The sequence below is a fragment of the Stylophora pistillata genome, chromosome 14 (genome assembly GCF_964205215.1).
Source record: "Stylophora pistillata chromosome 14, jaStyPist1.2, whole genome shotgun sequence".
Classification (NCBI taxonomy): domain Eukaryota; kingdom Metazoa; phylum Cnidaria; class Anthozoa; order Scleractinia; family Pocilloporidae; genus Stylophora; species Stylophora pistillata.
The window spans coordinates 5,582,379-5,594,878 of NC_142532.1; the positions used below are offsets into that span (position 1 = coordinate 5,582,379).

Sequence of the window (12,500 nt, forward strand, 5' to 3'; positions counted from 1 at the left end):
AGGTAGGTCTTCTGCAACCAGCAACATAGTCACCAATGAATTCAGTTGGGTTAAAACGCTTTGCCATTTAGAGTCAGGGTACTAAGATCTAAGAAATCGCGACGGTAAATCGGAAAGAGAGAAAATTTGACAAAGAAACGACGAGAAGTCAAAACAAAAGCAAACAAATTGACTAAAAGAGACCAAGGCACGGCAAGTTTTACTTTAGTTTTGCATCTCATTGGTCGAGAGGATTGGAAAGAGTTTTGTAAACCAATCACAGAGTGCGATGAAATGGAAAAGAAGCAGTGAAGGACTTGTTTGATAACCAGTCTAAACATCGTCTTAAAAGACTAATTTTGAATTGAAGTAGCTTTAGTTAATTTTTTCAAATTAGAATGGTTATTTCACAATTTATGGATGCCGAATACTATGGTTAATCTAGCTTATAGTCACTCCGAATCAACGATTTACAAAAGATTTGCCATAAAGAAGTCAATTTACTGCAACAGATAATATTGCTTTATAGGGCATTGGGACTCCTCACCCCTCGGCCTCAGTGCCCTCCCCTGGGAGTAGCCATGACCGTAGTTGGATTGGAATACTCGTGGGTATTCTGGCTGTGCTAGTGCTGATCATTATCGTGGTTGTGTTTCTTTTCTACTGGAGGTATGTGTTGGCGTAAAACTCGCATCAAGACATGTCACCCTCTTATCTCGAGTCATTTCAAGATGCCTTGTCACTCCATCACATCTTCTATTGTATCGACTGCCTTTCCTTGCCATCACAGAGGGATATCACGCTACATATGTCACGTGATGTCATGTCATTAGCTTCGACAATAGCATGTTACTTTATACACATGTGTAACACTGTGTCAGTCCCTTTTTCTAACAAACATATTCCTTAGCAAGTCACTTTCATCTCTTGTTTTCAGGAAAAGAAGAAGAGAACAAGGGCAGGGAGATGCTCCGCGTCCACGACCTCGAGGTACACCGAGGAACATCGAAGTTCTATAATAATCTTTAACAGGGGCTCAAAATGCGATTTAGAACTATTTCAAATAGAAGATGTATTCATTGAGTTAGTTAAAGGGCCAGAAGGTAACAATTTAGCTTAAGCGCAAGAAGCGCGGACTGACCGCAGCATCCATCCGTTCGTTCGTACCTAACTCTATCTCTACTTTCATAAAACCGCTACTCTGTCTACCTCTACGATTCCTCTCCTCTTTCAGCCCGCATCCGGCGGGACTGTACGCAGGACAGAGGCTTATAAAGACGTGCTAGCGTTATCGCATATATACAAACCTTATCCAGGGATGTTTTTTATAGTGTTTTTCAATTAAAGCGCACACAGGCCGTTCCAAGCCTGTCAAGGTTGTTAACGTTATTCTTTTTCTATTCGACTGAACAGGACTAAGGAGATCACGATCTCTTTCCCGGTCTAGTGCCAAGCCATCTCGATCCAGTAGCTCAAAGGTTGGAGTTTGAATTAGACGATAGACGATTTTCGGTATAAAAAAAAAAAATTTGATTGGTTCTTGTACATGACGTAAAAGGTATTCTTTTGATATCAATTACAGAGTGATGGGGCAGCCAGCCCAGCATCTAGTCATTCGAGTCAGTTTGATGAAATGATCGCAGCAAGAAGACGAAGGATGGCTATAGACAAAGAGGTATCAACTCAGCCTGCTAGACGAGTTTCCGAGCTATCATTGCGCAAAGAGAAAGTACATAAAAAGGAAAAGAAGATATTCTCGTCCATTTCTCATATTTCCTTTGTATTTGTTCCTGTTTTTTTTTTTTTTTTTAATCCGCTCTGTCTGCATGTTCAATCATTTCAAGGATGGCAATCCTCTCGAAGTAAGGTCGCTCCTCTGTCGGTTGACCTTTCGCTAATATTTCCTTTATTCTTATTATGAAACCATTTCCCTGGATTATTTTCATACAGGCATCTCCTTATTTATAATTCTTTTTTTTTTTTTTTCTTACAGTCACCATTCGTTCTTCACTTGGAACTAGTTTCCCTCAATTTACTGATTAGAAAAAAAATATTCCTCAATTCAGAAGGAGAAAGGAAATTATCAGTCACCATACCCATATTGCCCCAGTTGTTAGAGTGTGGTGATTGTCTTGCGTAAGCTTGCGCGCAGTTAGAATGAGTTCGAATGCCCAATGAAGACCACGAAATTCTCATAGGTGAACTATGCGCATTTATTTTTCACCTTTTTTTTTATGCAGGAGAAAGCACGGCGTGCCCAAGAGGAAGGTGACGAAATTGCTGACGATGACCTCCTAATGAAAGAAAAAGCTATGTTGTTCTCTGATTACCATCAACCTTATCACTTCCTTTCTAAAGAGGACGGAAAGCGAGCGACAAGGAATAGAAGAGAGCAGCCTGGTTCTAGTGGGCGCAGTCCCCCTGGAAGAAACAGACGCTCGGCTACGGAACAAGACGGTGATGAGGTGTAATAAAAAAAAAATTGCGATTTGCCAGAAACCGATGACGGGAAAGCAGTAACCCGTGTTTAATTTTGTGCAGATTTTCTTAAACACGATTGTATTATAAAAAAGAAAACAATGTTACTTTTCAAGTATTTTTGCAATAAAACAAAACGCGCTTAACTCAAGACGTCGCTCGTTTCAAAATGGCGGAGGCAATTGTACCTCGACTCCGTAATAATAATAATAATTATTATTATCATTATTACCATCATTATAGCAAAATGACACGAAAGTGCAGAAGATTGAAGGAGTAACCTACAGCTCACTCTTTTCCGTTAATAGCAGTATCTGTGGAACGATACAATTATCATGCCACGTACAATTACACACACACGATAGTCAGAAGTCTAATAATCTACAAAAAAATGAATTTTATTGTCATACACAGGGGTGCAATACCAGCGCTGGATTAACATGAGATTCGATTTAATAAATAAATAGCTGAAGCAATAATAACAACTGAAATTAGAGTACAAATTTCACTGACACTTGCAATTGGCCGAGGAGCCAGCAAAATATTAATTTTTTAACATTTGTGATTAATAGAAAAAGATAAAACTGCGATGTTTGCTATTCAATTCTACGATGTTGCCAAACGACAGCAGCTACTCATTTGCCTAAAGGCTCAGTTACAATTCAAATTACAAAGTCCATATTTCATTAGAGCTCAGCCCCCTCTCGCTTAAATTGACCTTATTGGACACTGGGTACCAGTCATACCTGTCAAAATTTGCTGCCCAGCAGCAAGTTAACTATTCCTAGTAAAATTACATTATTTTACACAGATGAGTTAGGAAGAGACAGAGTTTTATCTCCGGCAGTACAGCTTGCCCTTTTGTTATCCTCTTGGGTGGACGACTGCAAAGAAATAAACGAGTATAAAAGATCAATGACCTCAATGGACAGGTCTTTGTTTCACGCTGATGAGACAGAGATGAAGGTAATTTTGAACAACTAAATACAGAAATCTTAACAGCGGCACTGGTCGAGTGGAAAGAGATCGCTGGTGAAACGAGGGTATGAGAGGATACTTTATGCCCCAGCCTGGTCTACATATACGGTCTACATATAACTGGTCTACATATACGTCGAAATAAAAAACTAATTATAAACCTCAGTCATTTTCTTTTAGCTCTGCGTGAGTCTGGGCAATTCCGCGACAAGGCAACACAAGGGGACTGACGAGGGACAATAACTTAAAACGTGTTGCCTTGTCGCGAACTTTCACGGGCTCACGCAGAGATATCGTGGTAAAGCTGCGACAAAGATGACTGAAGTTGTGGTCGCTCTTCACTTCCCTGCGGGCTCTTACTCCGGCTTGCGCTGGCCAACAAGGAATGTTTTCAGACCGGAAGCCTTGAAGTCAAAAACTTTCTGTCTAAATTTGCTAACCATGACTCCCTGAGGTCAGTGCCTTACAGTCTGTGCAATTGGTCGTCTTAAACCGGATAGTACTTTGAAAGGATTTGGTCTCCTAGAGGTTTAGTGCTAGACGACTTCAGCAGTGAAATTAAACCAAATGTCTCCAGAGGGCGCTTTCCCTCATCATGCCTTAAGTGCTCCCCTAGCTATCTTCGGGGAGGCAATCATCATCAGTGACCTTACTGTTTCTCAAGCGCGCGACAAATGACATGTTTTACATGGTTCGGGCAAACTGGTTCCGTCCTATGACGAAGTGATGTGCGCTTCCATTGCCACCTGCGTTGAAGTTAAGCCCAGAAATTGGGGACGTTTTGAGTGTCCAAACTTCTAGACGATAATGCATGGGAAGAAAAAGTCTTCCAATCTCTAAACAACGACATCACACAAAATGCACGTAAGCGAATAAACACCGGCTTAAGTCTGTTTCTCCCAGTTCGAGCAGAACTGTGTTACTGGAAAGCTCTCTTAGCCTACGTAGATCTGAAGATCATATTTAGTAAGTTCAAACTCACCTCTTCGTCAAGAAACGATTCTGAAAATTGAAGGATGACGTTTGTAAACTGTTCATCTTCAGTCAATTCCACGGAGTCGTTTGTCAGTTTAGGAATAAACTCTGGCTCAAGGTCTGACATTTCGTCCGCCGAGCATTTCCGCGGAGAAAGATGATTACACTCAGATGAGCTCTCTGAGTTTGAGTTCCATCTTTTTCTCCGTTTCACTGTCCGTCCCGTCACATTAATGACAGGAGATCCTGGCGTGTAGGGGCAATCACTACAAGAGTAGCTTATTGTAACAAGATTATTGTCAATGTCACTACAACTACCAGGGCTCTCATCTGTATTACCCAACAAAGTGCCTTCTACAACACCCTGAAAATAAGTTCCCTTTTTGTTTCCTTTGCTTGGACCCCCTGTGGACATGAATTCTTTGATATTTTGGGTCACAGCCCTTGGTGTCCCAGGCGATCTGCGACGCTTTGATTTGCTTAAACAACTGCGACTTTTTTTGATCTTCTTAAAGTAGCTCTGTGTCTGTTGATCGTCACTATCGGCTTCTTTGGGCCAGCAGTCTTGTTCTGTAGGACTACTGGAACTACTTGAGGTGTTGGGACTAAAATAAAATGAATGCAAATGACAACAACAAGATGAGTCTGTTGAACAAACACATTCTATGTTTTGTAAATAGAATAAGAAAGATGGTAAGTTTTGAGCTCGGTAAAGAAATAGAGAAGGATCATTTTTGTCTCATGGGCCTTGCTCGCCACAGAATCTCTGTGGCTCAATGATAAAGTATCGGAGCGCGGAGTCCGAAGGTCGGAGCAGAAGTTCCATTCCTCGCGGGGAATCGGAATTTTTTCTTTGTCCCAAGTTCGTGACAAGACGGAAAACATCTTTCAGTAAATTCTATGTTGCTGCGCGTCTCTCCAGTAATAGATCAAAAATGACTTTAAAATGTGGGAACAACAATAATGACATGCGAGACGCAACTAAGTGTGTCACCTCATTCAATGATAAAAAAAAGCAAAAGACCGTTAGTGGCAACGTCATCTATGCATCTGTACGCCCACAGATCATATGTATCGAGAACCAATTAAAGTGCGCGTGTAATTTAGCTTATTACCCCCTCCCACTCCCCCTCCCCCCCCACCCACCTATCCTTTTATTTTTTTTCCTCGTCCGTTTCATCATCATCATCATCAGCTTTATTTAAACACGGTAAAATACAGGCATTAACAATTTAATGTAAAAGCTACAACTAAGTACGAAAAACTATGTATACTAAGTATACTATGTATAAACTATGTATATTAGTCTAATTTAAAATATTACTTAGTTCTTAGTAACCGAGCGGGAGGTCTGTATGGGAGAATCTTGACCGAGGTCGCCAGTACAGACCGAACGCAGTGAGGTCTGTACCAGCGACCGAGGTCAAGATTCTTTCATACAGACCGACCTAGCTTGGTTAACAAGATGTTTATTATATGGCTGTGTCTTATATGCCAATTTTTAAATATTCTTTGTACCTTTTTTTTCTAGACCGGTCTAGATGGGAAAATCTAGACCGCTTTCAATATTGATTTCAGCCAATCAAATTCGTGAATTCGGTAGTTCCCAGTCCTTGTGAGACACAGCCATATAATAATAACTATTACAGAAGGTAAATTAAATTAAAGCCTGGTTTACATGAATGCCGTGTCGGAATTAATTTCTGTTCTGCCTCTCTCTATCTCTCTTTCTGGCAACTTTTCCTCCCTACCCCCCCCCCCTCCCTTTCTCCTTCCTTAATTCCGTCACTCCACTCTATCCCTCTCCTCCTTCCTTTTCCCGCTCATTTCTTTCCCCGTTCCATCCAGCCCCCTCTACTTAACATACTCACCAGCTTGAAGATGGTATCCTTGCAACGAATTGATGAGGGTCTCCTTTCTCCACATCAGCATTGCGTCCCTTTAGCTCTGCCTTCATGTGCCTCTTCCTGACGTTTAAAACTCGAAATTGACGCTCGCGTCTAAGGAACGGAAGAAAACATGTCGTTCAGAAAAGGGTTAAAACCCGGTTACCAATTTTCCACTCGTGTTGTCATTCTTTCAAAACAACTGAGTGCATAAATTCATAGACTAACCGTTTGACCCCTAAGAGTGATTAGCATCTAATTTCTCCTTACAAATCATTTTGAATTACTCATTAAGGTTAGGAGAATAAAGGAAATGATCACCAAATATTCTTTGTCAGTACTTTAGGAAATGTATAGAGAACATTATGGAGAATATGCATACTGATGTTAGGGTGATAGAGAATCGGACTGCGATTATCCCAAAGTCTGAGGTGTGATTCCTCGCGGGGCACTTGAGACTTTATCCCAAGCTCATAACAAAACGAATGAATTTCTTCTTTAGCTTTAATCTTCTTTTTCACCTGAGAAGTTCCTTTTCTCGGGCCTCCAGATGTTGCATGCATTCGTTCAACTCTTTGTACAGGCTGTTAGCTCTCTCCAGCTTCTGCTCGTAATGGACTCGGATATCCTGAGCATGTCTGCAATCAAATGTAAGAAGAACATCGATCAACAAAAGTTCAGCCCTCTCAAAACTCCTTTCAAATCTTGGCCGTCTTTTTTCAGTCAAAAAATAGAATTTTCAACGGCAACAAATGAAAAAGAAAACAAGAAAAATTAAACGCAAACAGAGAAAGTTAAAGAAAAGCCACCAGAGTGCGTTTAGCTGGCGTGATCCGCTTAAATTTTATATAATAATTACACGACTTTTTTCCCTTTCATCACACCCAAAATGCACCAAATTGCATCTCCGGAGCATCTAAATTTCCAAAATTTTCCGGAGAGCATGCCCCCGGACCCCCCCCCCCACAGGCTCGTGCCCGCAGGGCACTCGAAGGGGTGCCGTTGGCACCTCAACCTACTCCTCCGATCCATCAACCTACTCCTTGAAATCTTTTTGAGAAGGCTGAAGTTGCCCGATTGTTTTTATGTTTTGTTCAATAACTGTAAAGAGAGAATAAGACGCCTCAGAACAACAGTACAAGTTCTAGTGCAAAATGACAGAGAACATGCTAACAGCACAAAAATAGAGCTGATGGAGAATTTGAACGTGGCGTTTACGCCGGCAATGCCGTTACCTTAACTAGCATGCTTAAAGTTGCAAACAAATCCGAGCAAACACTGCATCTCACAAACGGCATTGAACAAGAGAAATCAGGGGTCTCACTCCAAAGATCTCGCTATGAATTCTCATTACTTCCCGCTATACGATTCTCATGATTATGGTTATGAGAATTTGGTATTGAATCAACTAACAATCTCCTAGTTGATATTTTTTCTTTATTCTTATTACTTGTCTGCTTGATATTGTTTTGGTATTGTAAGGAGAAATTCTGTCTTGGTCACTCCTGCCGGTTAAAGGGTTAATACTAAATATTCAAAAGTCAGTTATAAGACCGTTTATCGCTCTCTTTTGAGCCTGCTCGCAGGCTCTCTGTTTAGGTTTCGCCTTAAGGCCCTTTTTTCCGGGAACAGCCGCCTTTTACACAAGCCGCTTTTGGAGAAAATTAATTAAAACCCCTTGGAAATGTCCTGTGATATGGAACTGACTGTTATTGAACGAAGAACAGGGGAGATTCCAGGGGTTTCAATAACTGTTTTCTATAAGCGGCTGCCGATGCTGTTATAGGCGGATGTGCCGTAAGCCGACAAAACTTTTAAGTTTAAAAACACGAGGGCTTGTTCAAAGGCTGAACGGAGCGCGGTAGACTCCTGAGATCTGTAACTCACACTACAGACCGGGAAGACCTAGTAAAACAAAGAGAGATTTTGGCCACAAAAACAGCTTTAAATTTTAGAAGGCCACTTAAACAACCAATCAAATTGCGCCTACTGACTTCAAGTTGTAATCAGATGGGTAAAATTCCCAGCAAATGTTTAGAAAGTGCAGCTATTTTTCGAATAATTCTCACCGAAGTTCTTCCTTCCTTCTCCTTATGAGTTCCTCGTCAAGTTGTTGCAGTTGTTGAAGATTCTGCATGTGTACACTACTTCTGTTCTTCATCTTTTCAAACTGTTCCTTTATTTCTCCTCTCCATGTTATCTGCCAAAAAAATCAAAATCAAACTCGGCAAGATTTATTCACAGCCCCACTCTTCATTATACTTACAGTTCTTGAATAAATAACACACAAGTGATACAAAAATAGATTGCTAGCTTTTAATTGGACTGAGGCTTTGTTTCAAAATAGAATGAGTTTACATCTAAATATTTTGCAAAAACTCTCCAAAATTTTGCCTTTCCATGTCAAGCATTATTAGTGCTCTTAAACTACTCAATGCCCCTGTTTTCATGCAAACTCCACTTCTCCATCAGATTATTCAAAGTAAAATTCAGTAAACTTAATGGTGACACACAAGGTTGTATTCAAAACAAAGAAAAAGACAAGAAAACGAAAAAGCAAAGTGGAAACTGAATTAAAGCAAAAGAATACATCTCTTGGCTTAATTACAACCCTTTAACTCCAAGAAGTCATTAACATGTAACCTCTCCCTACAAAATCCATACATTATTCAGCAAACAGGTAATGAGAATACTCAAACTTATCAAGTAGAAGTTGCTTTCCTGACCTAACAACAAATTCTTGTAACTTGATTTATGAAAAAGAAAATGTGTATAGCAGCTAGAGGGGAGAATTCACCATTAGATCTACTTTGTCAAAGGCTTTATGGTATGACTGCTTCCTTTACTCACTTGACGGTTCATATAAAATTCCTGTGGTGTTTTGATCACATCCCCAGCTGCAATGTCTACATGAAGAAGAACTTGTTGGAATGATGGCCGATTCTTTGGTTTGCTATTCCTAAAAGATAGATTTTACAGCAAAAACAAAATTTATTTACTGTGCCCTTAGACCTCACAACATCCCCTTTCTATTTATTTCTATACCATAAAAATTAATTTTACCACAATCGGCAATTTCTCAATCTGATTGGCCAATTTGCCATCATCAATATGAATAAACTCAACGCTGCTTGCATCAACAAGTCAGGCAATGGTCCTGCACTGAAAGAAACCTGTGAAACAGGGTGTGAAATTGTGCCTAATACAGGAGCCGATGCAACTAAACTTTTCACTTTGGCAACCAAATCCTGAAAGTAAAACCTCATTTTTCTTGTGCCAATTCATTTTTTCATCTCCACTAAGAATTTGGCACCGACAAAGTGGTAAACTAATGGTGAAAAAATTGTTCCATCCAGGGGGGTGCAGTCATGAACAATTGCATGTTCCAGGTGATCAACATTGGTCAGCCAATATAATTTAAACAGGTTCTGAATGAAGGTTACTAATTTGGTGACTACTTTAGCACAGACATCCGCAGACTTTCTCCTGAACAGTTAACTCTAACCAGTTCAAACTGAAACATTCAAAAGTACCAAAACGTTATCAACGTTACCAACAAAGTTTCATAAGCAGTTTAAAGCCTTCTGGACAAGTGGTTGGCACTGGAAGATGTAAACTGTTGCTGCCGACACCCCAGATTATGGCAGAGGAATCCACATCCTACAAAAATATTACACTAAAACTTAATTCATTTATAAAATCTTCTAATCAGTAACCTGTGATAAATTAAGTTCTCTTGTCCCAAAATAGGAAATTATGTAGAGGTAATAGCAAAACAAACCTAATAAATCCAAATGAGTGTCCGATAATAGCTGGTACATATATAATAATACAATATATAAAACAGCTCTTAATATATGTAGTTTAACGTGTGAGGTGTTTTTGTCCTTCATACTGTTATGTGGCAAAGTATGCTTACCCTGTAAGGCATCTCTCCTGTAAGTAATTCCCACAAAAGAACACCGAATGACCTAAAAAGGTTTAAATGACAAAAAAAAAAAAAAAAAAAAAGAAGATAAACCTGTCTATGTTAGTCAGTAGAAATGAGGGATATAGCAAAACCTGCATTGAGTGGAGGTTGATTATGGATTAGGACCCTGTTACTTGCAAATCAGTTTGAAATCTTACCACACATCAACCTTCTCAGAGCAAGGCTCATTTCTAATAACTTCTGGAGCCATCCAAGCTACAGTTCCAGCAAACGTCATCTTAGCACTCTTTTCACTGAATTCCTTACAGGTACCAAAGTCAGATATTTTGAGCAGGTCATCTGCACCAACAAGGACACTGCATGGAAGTAAGTAAACACAAGAGGCTTGAAATCATCACAAAAATCAGCCAATTTGTCTGTTCTTCAGAACTCAGATTGGTTCCCACACAATTTTATCCCACGATTTCATTTATATTTCTCCTTACTGTCTGCTATACCGTGACATATCTTAAGTTAATTTGGAGAATTTGGTATTAAGTGGATCAACTAAATAATCCCCTCATTGATTTTTCTCTTTATTCTCATCACTTGTCTCCTTGATAATTAATGTATATAATAAGGACGGGAGAAATTCTGTCTTGGTCATACATGGGAGCTAGTTGATTAACAATATTGTGCAGAACATTATTGTGTAGTCTTTATTATTTGGTTAGCTCAATGGATGGAGTGCTGGACTGATGTGCGGGAGGTTGAGGGTTCGAGCCCTGGCCGGACCAACACTCAAGGTCTTAAAATAATTGAGAAGAATATGCTGCCTTTCTATAACATCAAGAAATGGTTTAGATGTTCTAGTCTTCTCGGATAGGGATGAATAAATGGAGGTCCCATCTCCTGCAGGGTTAGGGGTAGGAGACATTAATTTCTCATGCACGAGATTACTGTGTGATGGATGTCCTCCCCTGGGGTGGGATGGGTGGGTTGTTATCTTGCATACATGAGCCTCTGGCTCAGGCAATATGGGTAACCATGCCCCACGTAAAGACATTAAACTTTGATTACTATTATATTAGTATATGAGCCAATATACCATAATCTACAAATATGGTAAGCATACACGTCAGCTTAAAATCAAATGGGAGCTAAAAAATCCGGTTTCTTCTTACAAAATAATTATTTCTTGGGGGCGTTTTTAATAAAACAATTATTCCACTCGCACTTGTTGGATATGAGATGATTATAGCCACCTCGGCGCTACGCGCCTCGTTGGTTATCTATCATCTCATATCCAACGCATGCTCGTGGAATAATCATTAAATATTTTCTGAGAAATTTACTCACTTTGGAGACTTCAAATCCCTATGAATGATTTTGTGAACATGCAGGTAATGCATTCCATCCGCAATTTGTTTGGACCACTTCACAAGTAAGGAAGGTGTAATTTGACGTCCATTACGTAAAACCTCATACAGTTGACCATTTGGACAAAATTCCATGACTATACAGTGAACTGGGGCCTGATTACATATTCCTCTGAGTAACAAAAACAATCATAAATTTAGATTAATTTTAGGAGCTGAGTTTAATAAGCAATTTCCCAGCTTTCATCATGATTATATATCCTTCCCAACCCAAAAATCTAACCTTAGGCCCTATATGGTGATCTTGGAAATGGAATTTAATCTATTCACTCTGAATATCTTGTATGAAGTCATTCTCCTAACTGTCAGACATACAATTCTTATGTGGTCAATTTGGAGAATTTCGTATTGGATCAACTGATAATTCTTTTTTTTATTCTCATCACTTTTCTGCTTGATATTGTATTGATATTGTAAGGAGAAATTATGTCTTGGTCACTCTTAAGAGTGAAAGGGTTAAGCTGAAAAAGGGTTTTTTAAGCAGGGGGGGGGGGGGTGGGCAAAGTCTAACAAAAATTGCAGGAATGAAATAGCAATAAAATAAAATTATGCATTGCCAACTTTTCCTCACAATGATTGCTTGTGTCAAATTTGTAGAAGTCGATGTAGAAAGTCACCAGGTAGGGTGAGTCAACCAGGAGTGACAAGACAGGATATTTCGTTTCGTCATTAATACAATATCAAGCAGACAATTAAGTAAAAAGGATAGAGAAAAACATTTACTGAGGCAGTATCATATGATCCAGTACTCCATTCTTTAAACAAACATCATAAGAATTGCATGGCAGACAGTTACGAGAATTTCTAATAAGATCTTGGGAGTGATTTCCTTAAAAGCAATTGGCACGTAGAAAT

General features: G+C 39.5%; 2 protein-coding genes across 2 annotated transcripts in view; one reads left to right on the forward strand and one right to left on the reverse strand.

The window, feature by feature from the left end:
- The window catches only part of LOC111339519 (uncharacterized), a 16,805-nt gene extending 14,202 nt beyond the window's left edge, over positions 1-2,603 (forward strand). Inside the window, exons 17-22 of the mRNA XM_022946195.2 lie at positions 1-2; positions 509-648; positions 917-969; positions 1,393-1,457; positions 1,562-1,654; positions 2,220-2,603. The exon at positions 1-2 is cut by the window's left edge and continues 122 nt beyond it. Coding sequence (XP_022801930.2) covers positions 1-2; positions 509-648; positions 917-969; positions 1,393-1,457; positions 1,562-1,654; positions 2,220-2,450 — 584 coding nt within the window. The 3' untranslated portion in view covers positions 2,451-2,603. The remainder of the gene's footprint in view (positions 3-508; positions 649-916; positions 970-1,392; positions 1,458-1,561; positions 1,655-2,219) is intronic.
- A 236-nt stretch (positions 2,604-2,839) lies between these two features.
- LOC111339541 (mitogen-activated protein kinase kinase kinase 12) overlaps positions 2,840-12,500 on the reverse strand; it is a 10,877-nt gene continuing 1,216 nt past the window's right edge. The window contains exons 2-11 of the mRNA XM_088744365.1: positions 11,566-11,757; positions 10,425-10,583; positions 10,216-10,267; positions 9,850-9,956; positions 9,147-9,255; positions 8,366-8,496; positions 6,818-6,934; positions 6,282-6,410; positions 4,418-5,015; positions 2,840-3,341 (exon numbers count right to left, since the gene is read on the reverse strand). Of these exons, the coding sequence (XP_088600491.1) occupies positions 3,261-3,341; positions 4,418-5,015; positions 6,282-6,410; positions 6,818-6,934; positions 8,366-8,496; positions 9,147-9,255; positions 9,850-9,956; positions 10,216-10,267; positions 10,425-10,583; positions 11,566-11,757 (1,675 nt within the window). The 3' untranslated portion in view covers positions 2,840-3,260. The remainder of the gene's footprint in view (positions 3,342-4,417; positions 5,016-6,281; positions 6,411-6,817; positions 6,935-8,365; positions 8,497-9,146; positions 9,256-9,849; positions 9,957-10,215; positions 10,268-10,424; positions 10,584-11,565; positions 11,758-12,500) is intronic.